General features: G+C 50.6%; 2 protein-coding genes across 16 annotated transcripts in view; one reads left to right on the top strand and one right to left on the bottom strand.

Annotated features, from left to right (window-relative positions):
- The window catches only part of ROCK2 (Rho associated coiled-coil containing protein kinase 2), a 143,850-nt gene extending 138,153 nt beyond the window's left edge, over window positions 1-5,697 (top strand). For 13 of the 14 annotated variants that reach the window (XR_007403332.1, XR_007403337.1, XR_007403336.1 and 10 more), the window contains one exon: window positions 663-5,697. Coding sequence is in view for 3 of the 14 variants with exons in the window: in XM_049096150.1 (XP_048952107.1) it covers window positions 663-666 (4 nt within the window). In the remaining 11 variants the exon portion in view is untranslated. The remainder of the gene's footprint in view (window positions 1-662) is intronic. The other variant, XM_049096153.1, reaches the window with a different exon arrangement.
- SLC66A3 (solute carrier family 66 member 3) lies at window positions 5,415-20,095 on the bottom strand. Of its 2 annotated transcripts, XM_049096154.1 has the most exons (7): window positions 19,833-20,085; window positions 14,403-14,485; window positions 14,233-14,301; window positions 12,306-12,364; window positions 9,705-9,825; window positions 7,733-7,774; window positions 5,415-6,402 (listed from the first exon to the last, which is right to left on the bottom strand). In XM_049096154.1, exons 1-7 carry the CDS (start codon window positions 19,973-19,975, stop codon window positions 6,311-6,313), a joined length of 609 nt encoding a protein of 202 aa, XP_048952111.1. In that variant the 5' UTR covers window positions 19,976-20,085; the 3' UTR covers window positions 5,415-6,310. The 2 variants fall into 2 exon arrangements, with proteins under 2 accessions (XP_048952111.1, XP_048952112.1); XM_049096155.1 differs by lacking the exons at window positions 5,415-6,402; window positions 7,733-7,774; window positions 9,705-9,825; window positions 12,306-12,364 and adding an exon at window positions 12,425-13,420 and having other exon boundaries at window positions 14,232-14,301; window positions 19,833-20,095.
- Window positions 20,096-20,767: the final 672 nt, after the last annotated feature.

The raw sequence follows: 20,767 nt of genomic DNA, 5'->3' as shown, positions 1-20,767 counted from the left end.
GAAAGTTCTTGTGTTTGTAGAACATATAAATAGTTTGGTTAACAGTGGCTAAAGGAGATTTGAGTAAAAACTGAACCTCATGGTTAAACCTTTTTACACAGAATGGATTTAAAAGAAGTAATGTCTGTCTTAACCTAAGTAAGCATATTGCAAAAATAGACTTAAATCATGTGTTATTGGGAGGTGTTTATAACCAAGATTTACAGAGTATTTTTACATATATTTACTAAAACAATGTGTTTGTTCCCATTTCGTAGATTTAAAAAATGTGTCTAAGGCTCAAATAGTCAAGTAGAACCTGGTCCATAAGCCCACTGTTCTTTCAGCTATAGAAGGCAGCTAGTGGTTAATCTCCAAGTCAAACTTATATTCACTTGAGTTACTTGGTGATGTATTATCTAACCCTAATAGCCAGTTAACCATATTAAAACTTGTGTGTCATGTTTGTAGAAAATATAGGAAAATATAAGAATATAATTGCATGTACCTAAAAATAAAAATAATATAATAAATGTTTTATGCATGATTTAGGTATTAAAAGCATAGAGGTTGGAAGACTACATCATGAAATGATATAAATGGAATGCCTTTTAAAAGAATTTTAACAATCTCTTAAATTATTTCACTGTATCAACTAACTTTGTTTTTTCTTTTTTTTCCAGCTAGCTGCCTTCTATGAATGCAGTCATTATTCAAGGTGATCATATTCTTCCAGTTAAAACAAGACTGAAGTATGATGGGCCAGAATTTCTTAAAAAGCTATATTTTCTGGAGGGACTGATACATACACACACACACACACACACACACACACACATATATTTCCCTTATTCCTGCAATATAAATTATAAATCTTGGATATTTTCTGGGCTCCTTTGGAGCATCAAGTTGAACCAACAATGATTGGTTAATAGAGTAAGAATATCATATGCAACTCTTCCAAACTTGTTCCATAAAGCTCTCTTGGCAGTCACTCACACTACATTGCACAAAAGGATTGAGAAGAGTTAAAGCTTAAATCATCTTTTCAGCTTCAACAGAGAGATTTCACCAGCACATTTACCAGAAGATTCTGGGAATGGATTCCACTACAGTGATAGAGACTGCATCTTTAAGAAGTGACCATTATACTGTGTGTGTGCATATATATGTGTGTGTGTCTCTCTATGCGCGTGCGTGCACACACACACACACATATATAATAGTACTGTAATACTGCAAGAGGGTTCAACAAATGTCCCATTTTATTTTTTTATACACATTAATCAGATATCTTACTGCAGTTGCAACTATGCACTTGTATAAAGCCATAATGTTGGAGTTTATATCACTCATTTGTGTATACCCCATGGAGGCTGCATGTTCATGTTTAAGCAATTATTGTAACAGGAGTTTTGATGTTAATTGTATCAATTTCCTAATGCTTCATGATAGGCAACTTTACCCATTTTGAATGCCTTAATTTAATTTTTTTTTAAAGTCTCACCCTTTTCTGTATTTTGAAAAAAGAAGTGTTTTCCAGCTCTTAGGATGCAAATTCGCTTTGCAAAAGAAAAACAGTGCACTATTTTTACATGTAATAGTTATCAATGTCAACCTATTTTGATTGTATAACAATTTTTTTTAAAAGTACTCGTGATAGAAACAATAATGGATACTATTGGAACTAATATATCTTTTATGTATATCTATTATTCATCCCACTCTTCTTACAGACCTCAGTATTAGTGTGTGACTGAAATGTTTGCTTTGCTTTGAATTTGCTGGCTACCCTAGATGTATTTTTATTTCTGGTAGAGACATTGTGACTATTTTTACATTTTCACACTCAAGATTCTAAGATTATCTCAAATATAAAGAAAATTAAGACATACTGTAGATATATTTTAAATATTTAAATGTGATTCCTCAAACACACAACTGTATATGGCAATATTTCAGGATTGGGCTAAAACTGGTGACTGGGAAGAACTAGCCTCAGAGGCTCTTAACCTGATTTTTATTTTTTAAATGATGTTAAAGTCATAGGTTATGCAGGACCATTTCTGCTAGATTTCTCATTGTCCCAGAAAAATGTGTTTTGTACTGCTACCATATGGATTAATGATAAGCATCAAGTTAAAAAAATTATGTAGTCTTTTATCAGTCTCTTTATAATACATATACACAGGGTTTGGTGTGATATTGAAATACATCATCTAATAGTTCAATGAAGGAAGCAGACATTTTTCATTGATTACTTTTGGAGTCAGTGTAGAAATGTTTAAAGAGTTAGATCCCCAAAATATAGATACTGTTGTGAAAATTGAAGAGTGGCCTTTGGCCTACTGATGTACTAAAACTGAATCTTGTTATTCTCATTATCCCACCTGCACTCTTCCATGATGTCTGTGCTAAACCAGAAACTCATGTCATTTCCCTCACAGAGATGTTCTGCAGTTCTGGTTTGGGGGCACAGCCTTTTTTTTTTTTTTTTTTTTTTTTTTTTAAGTAAGATATAAAAATGAAAAATATATAAAATTTATATAGAATAAATATTTCCATTCATTAGATTTGTTAAAAGGAGACTGAATTAATATTTTATATAAAGATTTTGTTACACTATGGGAGGTTCTATCATATTCTGAATTGGAGAGTATATATATATATATTTTTAATAAACTTTATTAAGGTGAAATAATTTGAAGTTTACATGAGTAATTGAAATATTTGAGTAAAAATGGCAAAAGTTAATTTTTGAATGCTGTATATATTAGAGAATATGGAGAATCATGGTGTGATGCAACTATACGAGGAAATTTAATGTGAAGTTTTTTGGGGAAAAAAAGGTATTCTAAGGGGTGAAAAAAATCTCTCCCATGGAGATTCTTCACATTATATGGTTTAACATAAGGGTTCAATAGGGTTGTTTCTCCAGCTAATGGAAATGCGCTTAATAAAAATTCTGACCTTGGGTAAGAATTTGCTTTTTACCCTGTTGCTGATTTCATGTACATACATGAATGCATACACCCATACAAATGTTCTCTTCTCAACACTCATTAAATACAATATTGACTTGGTTTAACAACCTGATTTTGTGCCAGCTTCTCTTTTTCTTGAGGCTCCAAAGGTTCCCAGATAAATAAAGACCAAAAGTTGCTTATTTCTTCACACCTGATTTCTCCTAGAGCCATAAATACCTCCTATTGAGAACTAAGAAGTAGTGAATACTGGGATTTTCTTAGTTGGATTTTTTACTTTTGTTTAGTGGGGGATAGCAAGACAGAAGTAGAAGGAAAACTGGTGCCGGTATTATTGTTAAAAATAAATGTATAGTGAATGTTTGAAAAGTATTAAAGAAAATATGCTATCTAGAAGCAAGATTTAAAAAAAAATCTATCTGAAAATTTTAACTAAAGGATACCAAGAAATCTAGAGTAAGGTTAGTGTCTTTAAAACTAACCTAGGCTAGAGTCACAAATCTGGCTCTGAAGGATGTCTTTTTTTTTTAAATCAGTTTAGCTGTAGATCCTCAAAAAACAAAACAAAACAAAAAAAAAAAACTCTAGGTTGCCAAACCACAATTTAAGAAGTTTTGCTGCTGTTGTTAATCTATTCTTACAGGATTCTCGTGGTAAAATAGAGAAACTTAAGACACTATATTACCTTTTTCAAACATGCTTTAATAACATGTTTAATATTCTATGAGAGCAAGTCACTTCTGAGTTTCTCAGTCTGTGTCGACACTGCTACTGACTCACGTCTCCTCCCCTGGAAGAAGGCTGCAGTTTTCCTCTGGCGTGAAGATAACCATAGTTGATTCATAAAGCACTTTGAAAATAGGCACTGTATGACAGTGCCGGATATTATGCTTGGGGGCCTGTCCTCGATTCCCTTCCCCATAATGAGTTTTGTTTGAAATTGTAATAAGTTATGAACTGCATGGTTTAGATAATCATAAATATTTGATCAACTGTCCCCGTTGAACAAAAATCGTACCCCCCTGATTTTTAAAAAATTTTTGTTGCATCTTTGTAGTAATGTAATTGTATTTTATGCCTGCTTTTTATATTAAAAAAATTAAATAAAAGAAATTAAGACATAAGCATTTTCATACTCTTCCTGTGGAATAGTCCTGGAACACTACAACCTCCTAAAATTTATCCCTCAAAATTTTGCCTTCCCTACATGATGGTGTAGCAGAACAAAACAACCAAGGTTACAACTTTTGGATGCGCTACCCTGTCATTTAGTCCATGGAGAAATACAAAATAGAATTTCAACAAGGAGTCCGTTGCTGACTTGACTTAGGTATTTTAAGGGACATGCAAATCCAACAACCTCATTTGAGTGTCCGGGATAAGGAAAAGGCACAGAGTGCTGAGAGGTGGTTTTCAAGAAAGCATTTCTCTGGTAATCAGTTGAGTTCTTATTTAGGATATTTTTTTGGCTATCATATCTGAGACAGATTTTTCACTCTGAGCTTCAGTGTTTTCATCTTTTGTAAGATTAAGACTTCCGTTACAAGATTGTTGTAGGATTAAATATGATGTGTGTAGGATATTTGGAATAGTTCAAATGTTTCCTTTCGTCTCAAAAAGGAAAAATGGGCAACTCTTCACCTAAGATAGTATGTTCTTTAAGCAATGATAAAGTTCTAATTAAAATATACTTAAATTTTTGTTGGACTAAAAAATCACATTATTTTTATTTATACTAATGGTTAGATTATGATTGCATATGAAAAAAGATTCACTTGGATTTTCTTTAAATGACAACTATCAGGGGGCCTGGTTGGCTCAGTTAGTAGAGCATTTGACTCCATCTTGGGATCAGGAGTTGGAGGGTGGCTCAGTTGGTTGAGCCAAGAGTCATGTGAGCCTCTGACTCCTGATTTTGGCTCAGGTCATGATCTCAGGATCATGAGGTCAAGCCCCAAGTCGGATTTCACACTCAGCAGGGAAACTGCTGGAGATTTCTCTCCCTTCCCCTGTCCCTGTACCCCTTCATCTGCTTGCAAACTCCCTCTCAAAATGAATAAATCCTTGAAAAAATTAAATACTATGACTGTAGAAACTGCAGAATGAATGATTATTGGTATATACCATGTTTCTCTTCCTGCTGGTCCCATGCAATAGTTCTAAAATGTTGACCACAGTTTATATTCTTAAGCATTTTACATAACTTAAAAAACTAATCCCATTAAAACTGACAGTTTTTTTTTTTTTTAAGATTTTATTTATTCATGAAAGACACAGAGGAGAGAGAGGCGCAGAGACATAGGCAGAGGAAGAAGAAGACTCTATGCAGGGAGCCTGATGTGGTGGTACTCGATCCTGGGACCCCAGGATCACGCCCTGGGCTGAAGGCAGGCACTAAACCACTGAGCCACCCAGGGATCCCAAAACTGACAGTTTTAAGACTCAGCAGAGTTCAGAATATGAGAGTTTATTTTACATAGGAAGCTAAAACATTTTCTAATAAACATCGTTTATATATTCCATGTAATAGAATAATGCCATTCAATCATAAAGGAAGAGTTTAAATTTTAGGCTTTATAAAATTTTGTAGTAAAAAGCTGCATCCAATAATCTTAACATCATGTTTAGAATATGATATAATGAGCGTGAAATCCTTAAGAACTTGGCAGAACCCAGCAATACCCTTTCCTGCTTATGTTGTCAACGGACAAGGTGTGTTTTTGTTTTTTTTTAAAGGTGTGACCCATTAAAAAATGGCAGCACTATGCTTGAATCAGAAAGTTCATCGGGACTGCCTCGTAAGTAGAGACTGCAGCTCATAGCACGCTTCTTAAAGGCACTGGATGAGGTTAAAAAGACTAACTTTGGTATATGAACTCTGGCCAGCGTTTGCTTGCCTCATACCTTACTAGAGCCCAAGGAGGTACTATCTTGTGATACGATACGGAAAGGCCAGCCTGTTAAAGCTCTATTACAATTAAACAGTCCCAGGGAGGGAACATTAGTAATTTACTACAATTCCACTTCCGACTTTGAGAAAAATCTCACTCCATTCATAATCGCTTGTGCCGTGGAAAGGATTGTAAAAGCCCAAAACCAGAGACAGTTAATCCCGAGGGCCCAGCCAGCAGGGGTCTGAGCCCAGCCGCCGCCTCCTGAGGCGGAGGGAGGGGAGGGTAGCATTTCTAAACAGGTGTCCACGTGGCTTGTGTCTAAAATACCTTTGGCTTCAAAGTCTCTGAAACAATTAACTAAATTTATAGAAGACCTTGACTTAGCAGTGAGCTTATTTTCCCCTTTGGTTCAGTCATTAGGAATCCACTTTGTGCGTAGGAGCCGCGCATCGATCACTCAGCCTTTCCCACTGTCGTCCTGTAGCGAAGTACCGTGGCTGTTACCCACAGATTCAAAGCAAGCATGATCACAAATCGCATAAGAACTGAAATCAATCAAAAAGGAAACGTCTGTATGAACACGTACTGTTTTCATGTCCTAAAACAGAATTGCTTCCTTCCTTGCTCTCAGTGGAAACCCGGTTAGCCACACCCCAGCCTGCCCAACGAAACTTGGAACTCTGTTGAACAACTCTGGTTCTAAGTGTTTCTGGGCCGAAAACACTTTACCGTAAGTGACTCGATGAACACTCTCCTGAGGAGTAAGATTTATGAGATTTAATGTATCCTTGTGGTCGTAAAACATTTGTAAGATTCCAGCTAAACTGTCCTCGAAAGATTATCCCCCAGATCACTTTCAGGAACAGCTGTCACTTGAAGTACAAAGCGAAGTATAACTAGAACATTCTAAGTCTTTCAAACTTCTAACATGTAGGCTTGTTTTGTTGGTTAATTGCAGCTGGACTCTTCCTCCCATAGGGAGAGTCCTTCAGGTCCCGTGGAGGAGACAGACCTGTCTTCCCCGTTCCCCACCTGACCCAAGTTTGTGCTGTGGCCAGAATACTTCCGATGCTTCTCTCAGAGCTGACGGAAGGTACCTAAGCCCAAGACGCGGCCTTGCAAAGGGACAAGCCTATGCACCTCACTGCTCTGTAGGCAATTATTTCTCAAATAACGGCTTATTTAAGGGGTCTACGTGCCAGGGACCTATATCTAGTCTTCACAGAATAGGTGACACCATTTGTTTTGATCATTTTCCAAGTGATACCCAACTTGGGAGTAGACAACAGCCTAAGGAATAACTAAATCCGTTTTGCATCGATCCAAGTATTTTCCTCCTCCCCCTTTAAAAAAAATCAGCAAGGACGTGGGGGGTCAGATGACTGTCCGCTCAGCGGACCCCATCCTCACACTCCTCCCAGAGCTCCCGTTCGCTCTGTGGCTGAGCCAGGTGTACCCCACTCGGGACCTTCACGGGGGCTGCTCCCTCTCCCCGTCTCTCACCACCCCCCCATCTCACTCTTCAAACCCGCTGCCCCAGGTCCCTCTGGCTAGGTCAGATCCCCCCTGCCCCACCCAAGGTGCTTGTCCTGTCCTGCTCTTCCAAAACACATTTCCCAGCAGCCTTCCGTAGCTAGCTGTGTGGTGGCATCCCTGCCCCCTGCACCTGCTGCGGCGGCGACACCCTCTATCCCGGGCGCTGCAAGAACCAGGTGCTTAGTTCTGCGCGTGGGGGCGGATGCCCCGGGATCGAGCTCGCGGGCCTCCCTGTACAGCGGAGCAAGCTGATGTGTGGGACCGTGAGACCGTTTACACATGAAGGAGGCACCCGGGGGACAGAATTCCAGAAAGTGGGAAGGAACGGACTGTGCTTACCTGTTAGATCACTGGTGGTCATTAAGGTGGTGATTATTCTTGCTGTAAAAGAAAACAGCAGCATCAACTTGCTGCTCAAGGCATTTTGCTTGAGCTAACGTCTCTCCATTTTTAAATACAGGAATAATATACACTAACTGGTTTAAAAAGGCTCTGGGGGAGAGAATACTGAGTCAGTACTAGATTTTATAAAACTGCTCAACTCTGGCCACACGTCCTAGCCCAGTGGTTCTGAAGCTGCTCCTAAGAGCAGGAGCAGTGTCTTGAACGTAATTGGGGCTGCGCAGGGAAACCAGGGAGAAACTGAGCCCCACTCCTATCCTGTGGGCCAAGTCCCCCACCCCAAAAAGCAAATTTTGAAAATCCCATTTACCTATGGGGCTTCTGCCAAGGTTTAATTTAAAGAAAGGCTCCCATGAGCAAAAATCAATGTTTTTAAACAACTAAACGCTACCCCCTTCTTTTACAGGGGTGTTCTAGGTAAAGGAAACCCAGGCCCAGCAAAGGGCATGGCATGATCTTCCTCAGGGTCTAACTACAACTGTTCCATTCAATTCATTTTTCGGGGACAGCACTTGACCTTGGGAACACCAGGAAGCTGTAGTCACAGTGAAGGTGGACATACGAGGGAGACATGAGCTGGGAGTTCCAGAAAGCAACCTGCACCCCAAGGCCTGCCTTTCCTAACCCTCCGCCTCACACGTCCCGCATTTAGGACATTAGGTTTAAAACCAGTTCATTTCTTTCCATCAGGTTCTAACCCCCAGTTTGTCATCTACTCAATGTGTATAAGTACTTGTTAAGCACAGAGCGCCGAGCAAAACCGATGGAAGTGTATGTGGGCTCTGGAGATTTCCTACAAGAAAATCTAATATGCAGCATTTCAAGATAATACCTGAAGATAAAATTAGAGAGCTAATAAGTAATATATCTAATTAGCAATTCCAGAAACCATATCTCTATTTCAACATTTCCTAACACTTCAACACTTTAAAGCTAAAAATAAAACCCAAGAAGCCTTCATTTTAAATAACTTGGGACACAAAGGCCCCCTTCCATTAACCCCTGAGAGAGAAATTGGTCCTTTAGGACACAGAAGAAATATAAAGTAGAATTCAAATATCTAAAAGTAGTCAACCTAATTAATGTGATAGCTCTGAATTTTAAAAAATCATTCTAACCAAAAAAAAAATTTATTCTACCAAAAAGAGCATATATGTATTTTGGGTAGTTCCTGCAAGAATCCACACAAATCATGGAATTCTGAACTTGACCTCAAGAAATATGGCTCCAGAACGACCCCCCACCACCACACACACACACAAATTATATTCTTTCTCAAAAGTCAGTGTATGACTGTCATCTCTGGAATCTGTTACATCATAAAGATTCACATTTTTAAAACAAGTTAGTGGATTCAATATAATTTCCTGATGTTTTTCTTTTTTTTTTTTTTTAAAGATTTATTTATTTATTTATTTATTTATTTATTTATTTATTTATTTGAGACATAGAGAGAGAGAGAGAGAGAGAGAGGCAGAGACACAGGAGGAGGGAGAAGCAGGCTCCATGCCAGGAGCCCAACGCGGGACTCGATCCCGGGACTCCAGGATTGTGCCCTGGGCCAAAGGCAGGCGCCAAACCCCTGAGCCACCCAGGGATCCCCACCTCCTGATGTTTTTCAAAGAATAAGAGAGGACTGTTGATACTAGGCCAGATCTTTGGAGAAAGGTGTCCTTTCTACTTTTTTTTCTTTAGCACCCGGACTACGGATCTTGCAGAGGATAGAAAATAATCTGCGTGAGGTGAGAATTGTGAATATGCATCCGCTTGCAGGTTCTACGTGAATAGCTGCCTACAGAGGATTCAAGCTTGCGGGGCTACCTACGACAGGTGGCCGGGAAGGTAACGGTCTCCCCGGGGACTGCCCAATGCCCACAAATGCGCCCGTCGGCTGGCATCTTGCTCTTACCCGCACAGGTGTACGACGCGAGACTCCAGGTCAGGGCGCTCACGGCTCCCGAGTCCTGGGTCTTCCACAGGCACTGGAGCTGAGCGAACTTGCTGGCCGTGCTGATGAAAGTACTCAGATTCTGTTTACAGGAGAAAAAGCAGAATAAGAAAAGGGGGTAGAAGGTTTATTTGAGGAAATAATGATAGCTGAAAACTTCCCTGATCTGGGGAAGGAAACAGATATCCAAGTCCAGGAAGCACAGAGAATGCCATCAAAATCAACAAAACAGGTCAACACCAAGACATACTGTAGTAAAATTTGCAAATTCTAGTGATAAAGAAAAAAGTCCTAAAACCAGCAAGAAAAAAATCCTAAAACCAGCAAGACAAAAGAAGGCCCTAACTTACAAGGGAAGACCTAAAGCCAGCTGCAGATCTCTCCACGGAAACTTGGTAAGCCAGAAAGAGTAGCAAACAACGAGCAAGTACGTCAGGAGGCCCTCGCTGAAAAAAGCCAAAGCCCCGGAGACTGAGCGTGCCTCCGAAGCCGCAGTCGGGGCAAGCGGTGACCAAGCACAAAGCCCCAGCTGCCGCGACACGCTTGTTCACAGCCGGCCACTTCCCTGCTCCGAGGCAAGTGATGGGCCACAGCGGCCTCTCCAAGCACCTGCCAATGAAATCAGGCGACAGACGGACGGACGGACAGACGGGTACACGCGGTGTTTTAGAGCCTGGGGGAAACCCGGCTGCTTTGGACTGGCTCATGAACCCCAGCAGCAGCCGAGGCGCACCAGCTCGGAGTTTCTGGCCTTTCCAGGGAGTCCGCGGGGTGCCGCGCACCCTCTGCGGTGTCGCCCGGTGAGACACCCCGGCCCCGGCTTCACCCGCCTCCGCCTCAGCCCAGCGGGAGCAGCGGCCAAAGGGAGCAGCACGCTGGGAGCTGGGAGCGGCCCGAGCGCCCGGGGCCGAGGCGGGGCTGACCCGACCTGCCGCAGGCTGCGGCTGCACACGGACTCCTGTCCGCGCCCCTGGCCTGCGCGGGACAGAGACAGGGAGCTGCGGGAGCGGGGTGCTGGGCGAGCGGGGTGCTGGGTGAGCGGGGTGCTGCAGGAGCAGGGTGCTGGGCGAGCAGGGTGCTGCGGAAGCAGGGTGCTGGGTGAGCGGGGTGCTGCGGGAGCAGGGTGCTGGGCGAGCGGGTGCTGCGGGAGCAGGGTGCTGGGCGAGCGGGGTGCTGCGGGAGCGGGGTGCTGGGCGAGCGGGGTGCTGCAGGAGCAGGTGGCCAGGAGCCCAGACTCCGTGTCGGCCCCGCGGCCAGAGAGGCTGCCCAGCTGTGCGCAGGGAGCTGGGTCCCCCCTGCCCTGCCACGGTGCTGGCACCCACCCGGTTCCTGATCAGTGACCACGTCCTCCAGTGCAAAGCAGCGTGGCCACGGTAAAGGCAGGGGAGCGAGGGGGCCACCTGGACCCGGTGACAGTGGACAGTGGAGAAGGGAAGGGCAGGGAGCCAGAGCTCGCATCCAAGGACAGGGCACCCCGAGGGCTGGGCACAGACGGCTCTGAGGACGGAGGCCAGGTGGGGAGACTGCCCTGAGCACAGGCCAGTGGGGGCCGGGGCGGAGGGGGGGATCGGCGGGCCGAGGGTCAAGTGGCAAGAAAGCCTAGTGGGGCCCTGGTGTCAGGGGCATGGCCAGCGCTGCACAGATACCCTCACAGGGTCTGCTGGGTACCCCACCGACACGTCTCCCAGGAGAAGACGCCATCGCTAGAATCATGAGGTAGTTCTCTTTGGGAGCATAACCAAGGCCTGGACAGATTTAGCAAATAAAAATACAGGACACCCAGGTAAATCTGAATTTCAAACCAACAACAAATAATTTTTAGCATGAGTATGTCCTGCGCTGTATTTGGGACATATTCATGTAAAATTCTTCCTTGTTAATAGGGCAGCCCTACCTGTTTGCTCTCCATACGTCACAAGAGAGAACATGGAGCCAAGCTCGCTTTCTGGCAAGGGTCACAGACAAGACGCTGGGGGTGGGGGTCGGGGTGGGGGTGAAGCTCATAAACATGGGCGTGACAGGCAGTGACTGGGGACCACCAAGACTTCTCCTTTTCCCCTTGGGTGGAGAAGTACACTCCAGTCACTCTGGAAAGAAGCCCTGGCCTCAGATGCTTCCTGACCCACCCTCTGAATTCTATTCTCAAACAATGGGATTTTTTTGCCCTTAACCAAGGAAGGAAAAGAGTACTGAGCTAACCCTTTTCCAAGGAGGGCAAAAAATAGCGGGGGGTGCGGGGGTGGGGGAAAGGTTAGAAAAATAATGAGTAAGTGGCCAATACGCAATCGTCAACCTGATAAGAGGCTCTTTAACTCATGTCCACTTCTTCATCCTACTACTGTTGGCAACCCCCCCAGCCTGGCTCTCTATGACTCCCCAAAAAGGAAGTCAACAGTGTTGCCAGACGGCTAAGTGAGAATAAGGTCTTTAAACATTTGGATGGGTCTGTGCTCTCATTCCGTGATGCTTTCGTACAGCTGCAACATCAGCAGGTTAAAGAGTGCGGGGCGGCGCCTGGAGGGACAGACCCCTGCCCACTCTCCTCAGGTGTGACTCACTCACCATGGCCAGGTCTATGATCCACTTCTGCAGGGAAAGGACGAACCACGAGGCCACACATATACCCAGCGCTAAGGGAGACAAGAGGCTCTGCAGGCAGCCCTGACCCCCCCCACCCCCCCCCAGCCCGAGCCTTCCCACCAGGACCACGGAGCTTACCCACCACACAAGCCGACCTGGGAATGGGGCTACTAGAGCCTGTCTGATTTGGAAGAGACAAAAATGGCTCAAAAGAACAAGCAGATTATGGACGAGAACTGCCAAGAGCCCTGTCTGTGGACTGTTGCTGGGGTTCCACCCACCTCATCCCCGACCACGCAGACATTGCCAATGTCATGGCAAAAGTCAAGCATTTACATGAGAAGCTCAACATTATAGGGGAGGCACGTCCTGCAAAACTGGTGCCACGTGAAACTCTCTTCACTGATTTCCCCCTTCCCTGCTAACTCCAGCGTAAATCTGGTTGGTGTCAGCAATGCTGGGACATGGGAGACTGGAGAGATGACAGGGGATTTTTGTCAAGCTCAATGAGGCTATGAGCACAGAGAGTCCAGCTAGCCAAGCGCACACACGAGATAACGGCCAAGAGCCTCAGCTGTGGCCTTGGCAAGTCACCTGCCTTCTTTTGGCCTCGGTTTGCTTATCTGCAAAATGGCCTTAACATTCCTTGTCCCATCTACCTCGGCAATGCCCGGTGGCACACAACAGGGACCCAACAGGTTGCTGTGATTATGATCCATAACATTATTTGAATGAAGGGAGCCACAGCGCCCTGTGTGAAAAGTCGGTAGAACTCATTCCTAGCAACCTGGTCTACACCAGAACAGCAGCTGGAACGTAGGCAGATGAAATCTTGGTTTTAAAGCACTCTCTAATTCAATTTCTTAAACTAATTTGACCCAGTTTTATACTGTCCGTTCCAAACAGATACTTTACATAACATTTCACAAAACTTGACCAGGAGCAGCAGGTGTAGCCAACTCCCGAGTGCCTCAAGATGACCTTTTTATGGGGTTGCCTGATTCACCAAAAAAAAAAAACCAACAACAACAAAACAAAACAAAAAAATAGAAAACAGGACACCCAGTTAAATTTGAATTTCAGATTAATAAAAATATCTTTTAGTACGAGTATGTCCCACGGAGTATTTGGGACACACTTTTGTTAAGAAAAATTTCACTGTTAAAAATTCACTGTACCCTCCTCCCTCCTCCACCCTGAAGATGTACGAATAATCAGCTCAGGCCATTTCACAGATGTGGCAGGATTAAGTGGCTGCCACTCAAAAGGCTTTCGTGGCTTTTTCAGGAATGCGAATTCAACAAGAAGATAACCGAATTTTTAGAGAGGGCTGAAACGAAAGCCAGGCCCTTGTTCACAGAAGATGCTGCGTGAGTGGGCACACGTCTGTGTCACGGCCGGATCCCCACCAGGACCCTTCTGACGTCTTGGGCGTAGTTTTCACTTTGAACAAAGCCTTCGAGAACCCACGCTCGCACACAGACAGGCAGTAGCAAGCAGCCTACCGGGTGCCTTAGTGGCACCGTGCTAGTGACAGTCCCATTATTGGGACTTCAAGTACTCTGGGGATGTTTTTAGGGAAGAAGAAATGTCTCCCTTCCCCTAAAGGATAAATCTGGATGAGGTCGCCCTAGCAGGGTGCCTCCACCGCTCAGCACGCCAGCAGGGAGGTACTAGGTCTACAAGCCACTTGGCTGGCTGGAGCCCCGCTGACACCCTTGTCTTGGAAGGGAGGCCACAGGGAGGGACTGCCCTGGAGCACCTCTAGGTTGCAGAGGTATCTTCCCTCCCATGGAGTCCTGCATTTGGGATCTTTTTTAGGTTAACCCAAAGAACATCTATCTGGTAAGCAGCACACATTGCAAGTACCACCCCGGTCCCATCTGATCCCTGGATGCTGAAGGATACAGGGCGAGGTAGGGCGCTGCCCCTTTCACGTTCCCGTTGAAGTGGAAGACACAGAGCAGAAGGAGGACGTCTGAAAGAGAAAGGCTGGGGTGAGGCAGGACAGAGTGCGAGGGCTGCTGCCAGCCCGGCCCAGGGGGGACAGGGGACACGGGCATCCAGGGGCTCCGTTACCTTGTGCGATGAGAATGGGGTACTCCAGGTAGGTGAGCAGCGGGTACTCATAGTAGCACAGGTACCGGAGAAACACCAGGAAGCTGGGGAGAGAGAGGGCAAGCCTGAGCCCCACTGACCCGGCAGCCGGCAGGGGGCCCCGGCCAGTGCCCGGGAGCACCTGGGAGCACCCAGGAGCACTCCAGAGCACAGGCTGGCTTGCAAAATCCTGGAAGCAGCGGGCAGAGCCTGCAGATGCCAAGAGGGGAGATTTCAAACACGAAGGGTGGACTGGTGATTTCACAGGCCCAGTCCTGGCCGGAGCCGGGCATACTGCGCACAGTGTCAAGTCCCCCTTGCAGAGGGCAGGCTGCAGACCAGGCTGGAAGAGACGGGGCTTCTGGCCCCCCTCTGGCCTGTCTCCAAAGCTAGGGTGCTGGGCAGCCCCTCAGAAGGCCGCACACCAGAAGCCACACAGGCCAAGACAGACATCCGGGGGCGGGCGCTCATGAGGGGCCGGGTGGGGTGGGGTGCAGCCCGGAGCTGAGGAGTTCTGAAGACAACCAACCACCTGGGTGATCCCTGCGGCCTTCCAGAGTGCTGCCCAGTCAGGAAAGAGCAGCCATCAGTTCCTGAAGAAAATTCTAGCTCTGAAAGGCTGGGGACGTGGGGGAAAGGACCCCAGGACCCCACACGCTTCTCAGGAGAAAAGGCCTGAGCTTCCCATCTTTCCAGCTCGCTCCCCAGCCAGTCAGGTCCCCAAGAACCTAACCCCCCCAGGTCCCCTTGGAGTCACCTGTGCCATCACCCGGGTTGTCTCCCCAGGTAAACCAGAGCTGCCCTCCCTCATCATTTCCTCAGCCAGGAAGAGGGCTGGGGAGCCTGTGCCCCCCATCCTGTTTCCAACCTAGCAGACACTTCTTGGCTGAGCTGGTGGTGAGGTGGGAGGCTGGCGTCTCCCAGGGGGTGTGGGTCTGCCTAGGCCTGGGCCTCCCTAGTTGTCCTCTTCCCAGGGACCCCAAAGCCCTGCTGCCCTCTGGCTCTCTGGCTTTGCGGCTGGTCACCTCTGGGCTTCAGGGGCCAAGCAGGTGCTCCTCCTGGCCCCTGCCCCGCTGCATGGCCTCCCGTCCTGCCAGGCCTCCAGAACAGCACCCCTCTGTTCACCTCTGCAGGGCAGCTCAGGGGGCCAGGGAAGGAGGGGGCAGCTGTAGCCCACCCACCTCTGCAGAGGGGAACACAGCAAGCCTTGGAGCAGACCCGCTGAATGAATGACCAGCAGGGACACGAGCAGGCCCTGCAGTCTGGGCCGCCCGCACCCACATCATGGAGGGCACACCTCCCAAACGCCAAGAGGGGTTCAGCCAGTGACCTTCAGGAGAGGCATGAGACCCTGGGACGTCGGAGCCAAGACCACTGCCCGGGGTCATCCACACTGCCCTCCACATCTTACAGACCACCTCGGGAAACTGAGGCCCAGAAGCCAAAGTCATAGGACAACTCAGGGAAAAGACAAAGACCAGAGGCTAAATTTCCTGATTCCAGTGGGGTGCTTCCCACCCCCCCCACCCCCACCCAGCCTGGGGCATTCCCAGGGAGGCCCAGCTGCCAGGCTGCAATGCTCTCCCAGTGGGACCCAAACGTTCAAGGTCAACCGTCTATCACTTCTGTGGCCTGAGGGTCGTAAATGTCCTTTTATTTTTAATGTTGCTTTTAATTAAAAGCTATATGTTTTTATATGTTTTATGTTTTATATATGTGCCAACTATATGTTGGCAAATTTAATTTAAATAAAAAAGATATAAAAAATAAAGAAAAAAATTAAAAAAATAATTTAGATACAGGCTTCCGGTTATGGAATGAGTATGTCATGGGAATAAAAGGCACAACAGAGGGGGGAAAAACAGTTGAATGCTTGAATGCTCATTACAGTCACGCCCAGTGATGTCTGACCCGCAGCCCCACAAATCTGTTAAAATTCCTGGTCTACTCCATGGAGTGACTTGAGGTTCTCTCCTCCGCACATAACCTAGAGGTCTGAACAAAAACCACACACGTACCCACTCCTGAGGCAACAACTCAGGAGTCAGGAGCAGAACCGGGATTAGGACTGAAGGCTTTTCTAAGGGAATCTTACCCAGAGGCCGGGGCATCCAACAGCCTAGAAGGCAGCCTGCTGGGCCTGGGGGGAGGGGGAGCAGGGTCCCCCACAGGAGCTGCCCTGTCTGAAAGCCCAGCTGTGGAAGGTTCCAGGGCAGGAGGATGCCCGGAGGAGGGGTGGCGGAGGAGCTGAGTGAGGCACGGGTGCTCTGAGTGGGGGAAGAGCCCCGTCTCAAGAGGAAGTAGAGGCAGCCTCTGCAGGTGCCGCTAGGCTGGGAGGTGCCCAGCACAGCCTCTGCCAGCCCGGCCCCACTGCCTCCCTACCGGGAACCTCCCCGGGACACCGGGGACACCGGGACACCTGTGCCAGCAACTGTGAAACAGCAGCCTCCCGGCACGGAGCGCTTCCCACGGTCAGCCTGGGGTCCTATCTGGGCTCCCTCCCGCACCAGATGCTGTGGGACCCCAGCCAGTGCTTCCTGCCCCCGCCACCTGCCCCTCACCTGCCCCACCTGCCCAGCCTCCTCCTCAGAGTGGCCGGGCCTCTGCCCTGCGGTCGGCCCCTTGCTAAACGTGGAGCCTCCCGTCCAGTGCGGGGGGGGGGGGGGGGGGGGGGGGGTAAGAACTGACACTCCGGGGCACGGCCACTGGGCTCCGGATCCCCGCATTGGGGATCTAACCTCTCCTGCCCCGGCTTCCCACCTGGGGAGCAGGGGTAACTGCATCCCTAGCTCTCGTGGGTGCCTTAAAAGTGTCACCTAGTCCGGCCCACAGGCTTCTCCCGGAGCCCCCTGCCTGGAGAGCCCTCTCCTCTTGTGGCCACCTCTTCTCCCTGAAGAGGGCAGGTGACTCCCTCCCCACCACCCCCTCCAGGGCAGACCACGGCCTCCCCCAGTCACCTGAATTAGGAAACTGCTCCAAACAGGCGATTATTTATTCTCTTCAGAGACCTGAGGGGCTCTGAAGGCGGATGTGCTTGCCCATGGCCTGGTCTGGGGTCCCTTGTCCTCCCCACGCGTGCATGAAACAAGGAAGGAATCAGGTGGATGCTTTTGTAAACTGAAGAAACTCTGAGTTCTTTTTTTCTTTTTTATGGAAAGGAGAGAGCAAGAGCTGGAGGTGGGGCACAGGGAAGGAGAGAGTCTTAGGCAGGTTCCACGCCCAGTATGGAGCTCAACCCGGGGCTTGATCCCACGACCCTGAGATCATGACCTGAGCCGAAATCAAGAGTAGGACGCTCAACCGACTGAGCCACCCCGGCGCCCCTAAATTGTAAAAACACAGACACAAACTGGAAAAAAAAAAAAAAAACCAGCATAATGAGCCCAGGTACCCAGCACCAGCTTCAACAAATAATACTTTGCTACGTTCACCTACGACCCCTCCCTTCTTTCTCTTTGCTGAAGGGTGCAAGGTGCATGCTTCAGGAGGCACTTCTAAAATAAAGGCATTTTCTTGCTGCTTCACACCAATCCACATTAAAAGTCATTTTCCAGTATCATTAAGATATGGCTTATGTCCCTATGAGCCCAATTCTATAAAAAATTGGTTTTTAGAATTTGCTCAGATCAGGATCCAAGGAGGGTACATGTCCTCTGAGGGGTTGTTATGGCTTCTACTTCCCAGGAGATGAAGGGTCCTTCTCTCCCCTCCCCCTCCTCCACGGGGACCCCTCAGGATTCTTTCTGGGGGGCTTCTGGAGGCCGCCCTGCCCCGAGTAGGCAGGCAGGCAGGGCTCACTGGGGACAGTCACTGGGAGGCACTGCCCCTAGCACCCGCTCCGAGCTGGCTCTCACCAGAGGAGGCTGGGGAAGGAAAGGGAGAGGAGGGCAGGGTGTGCCAACCCTTTCCCCCACCCACAATATGGGAGATGAGCCTAGAAAGCAGCCAAACCCAGTGAGCGTGGAGAAGGTGGGAGGGCAGGCATGGCAAGGGCGAGAGGCAGGGCCAGGTGACCCCTAGGGCCCTGCTGCTGCGGGGGAACTTGGGTGTGATGCTTCACCTTCTAGGCCCCAGGTTCCTACTGTCTACGGTGAACACGGTCTTCCTCCCGGGGGTGTCCTGAGGATTGAGTAAGACAATGCTCAGCGTCTGCACACAGACCCGGCTCTGGAAATGGAGCCACTAAGATACAGTGTGGCCGGAGGTGGACAGGAAACCCAGGGACCCAGCCCAGGGAGCCGAGATCACTTCCAGCTGGGCCGGGGGGCGCCCGGCCCCCGCCTCCACGAAGCCCCCCGCGCCGCCCCCTGCGCCCCGACCCCCCCACGCCGGCCCCTCCTGCCCCAAGGGCGGCTTCTGCCCACGGGCAGGGGCAGGGGCAGGAAGCGGCCGCCCGCAGCACCTGCGGCGCCAGGATGTGGGCAGGCTCCCCGCCCTCCGCGGGCATCGGGCGCTCCTCGGCTCCCCCCGCCCCCCGCCCCCCGCCAGCCCCGCCTCCCGAGCCTCAGGCGCCTCTTAGGGACTCAGGCCCCGTCCGGGCCGTCGGCGCCCCCTGGACCCCCTCAGCGCCCCAAGCCCCCCCCGACAGCCCGCGCGGTGAGGCCTCGCCCATCCCGCTGTCCAGCCGGGGGCCCCGTGTTGGGGGTCGCCCCGAGTCCGCCGGGGGCCCCACTCCCGCCAGTGGCCCAGCTCCAGACGGGCGCGCCCGGTTAGGACCCCACCTCTCCCACCCCCGAGGTCTCTCCCCCCTCCCCGCCCGGCTTCCAGGGCGCGCAGCCGCGGGGGGAGAGCGGGGGCGGCTCGCCGGGGGCTCCGGGTCCCCGCTGCCCGCCCCCCCCAGTCGTCCCAACCGAGTTCTGCGACTCCGCTCCTCGCGTTCACATCGCGAAACCTGGTCGGGGCACCCACTCCGATTCCTCACGGACGAGCCGCCCCGGCTCCTCTCTGGCTGGCCGCGGCCGACCAAGTCCTCTCCTCCCCCCCTCCCCCCTCCTCCCCCCCTCCTCCTCCCCCTCCAGGGAGCCCTCCGTCCTCGGGGTCCCCCTCCCCCCACGGGTAACTTTTAAAAGCCAGAGGACCCTTAGAATTTCTAGCCCCACCCCTCATTTTGCGCGCGAGGAAGCCGAGACCCGAGAGAAGGGGTGGCGGCGGGGCGCTCCGGGACGACGTGGGTCACAGGCCCCCGGGTGCAAACGGCCCCGCCCGCGGCCGCCCGGTTGGGCTGCGGGTGCCGGGCGGGGTGGCGGTACCCCGGGCGTCGGTTTCCGCACCTGTAAAATGGGCGTGCGCCGTCCGCGCGGGGAGCAGCGACTCGCCAGGGGAGGTGAGCGCCCCGGACGGTGCCTCCCGCGGCCGGGCTCCCGGCACCCCCGGGCCGCAGAGAGCAGGGGGAGGGCAGCCGCCGGGCCTTACCCCGCCAGCTCCAGAAGTAAACTCGGGAGGCTGATGCCCCGCGAGCTGCGCGCCGCCAGCACCGCGGAGATCTGCGGCAGCTTGAGCGCGGCGCACACGCCCAGCGTGCTCCAGTTGCAGAACAGCAGCAGCGCCTCCCGCATGGCGCCCGCGGGGCTGGGGGCTCCGGGACTCGGCGGGGGCGCCGCGGCCAGCGGGAAGGAAACCGCTCTGCGCCGGGCCGCCGGGGGCGCCGAGTCCTTCCGCCTTCCCCGGCGCCCCCGCCCACGGCCCGAGCCGGGGTCCGCCCAGTAGGGGACCGCGCCCCGCCGGGATCTCCGCCCCCGCCCCGCCCCGCCCCGCCCCGCCGGCGCCCCGACCCCTCCCCGGTTCCTCCCGAGTCCGCGGGTCCCGGGTGCGCTCCTCCGCCCGCAGCTCCGCTCCCCGCCCCACGCCCCCCGCCCCGCGCGGGTCCGCGCCCCGCCACCCCCCACGCCGCGGTCCGCCCGCCCCTCCCGGGCCCCGCCCCTCCCGGGCCCCGCCCCTCCCGGGCCCCGCCCCTCCCGGGCCCCGCCCCTCCCGGGCCCCGCCCCTCCCGGGCCCCGCCCCTCCCGGGCCCCGCCCTCCCGGGCCCCGCCCCCTGCCTCGCTGCGCCTGCCCCGGGGCTGCAGCTCCGCCGGGCGGTGCGCGGGCCGTGCCCAGCTCGCGGGGTGCCGAGCAGCCGGGAGACCCCAGACAGTTCCGCCCTCCCGGGGGCTGCGTGGGTCCGGGCTGAATCCCGGGAGGGCACGCGCGCACCCCTTCGCGGGGGCGTGCACCGTTCTGTGGGGATTTTTCACGTCCCAAGTGCTTTTCTTTCTTTGTTTTCCTCACTAAGCATCGCAGAGATGGAAGCTTGCAACGACCTTAGCGACCCAACTTGGCCGACGTGCGTCCTCCTCGCTTTACCTGGGGAC

The sequence above is a fragment of the Canis lupus genome, chromosome 17 (genome assembly GCF_003254725.2).
Source record: "Canis lupus dingo isolate Sandy chromosome 17, ASM325472v2, whole genome shotgun sequence".
Lineage (NCBI taxonomy): Eukaryota > Metazoa > Chordata > Mammalia > Carnivora > Canidae > Canis > Canis lupus.
This window is presented reverse-complemented; position numbering and strand designations above follow the sequence as displayed.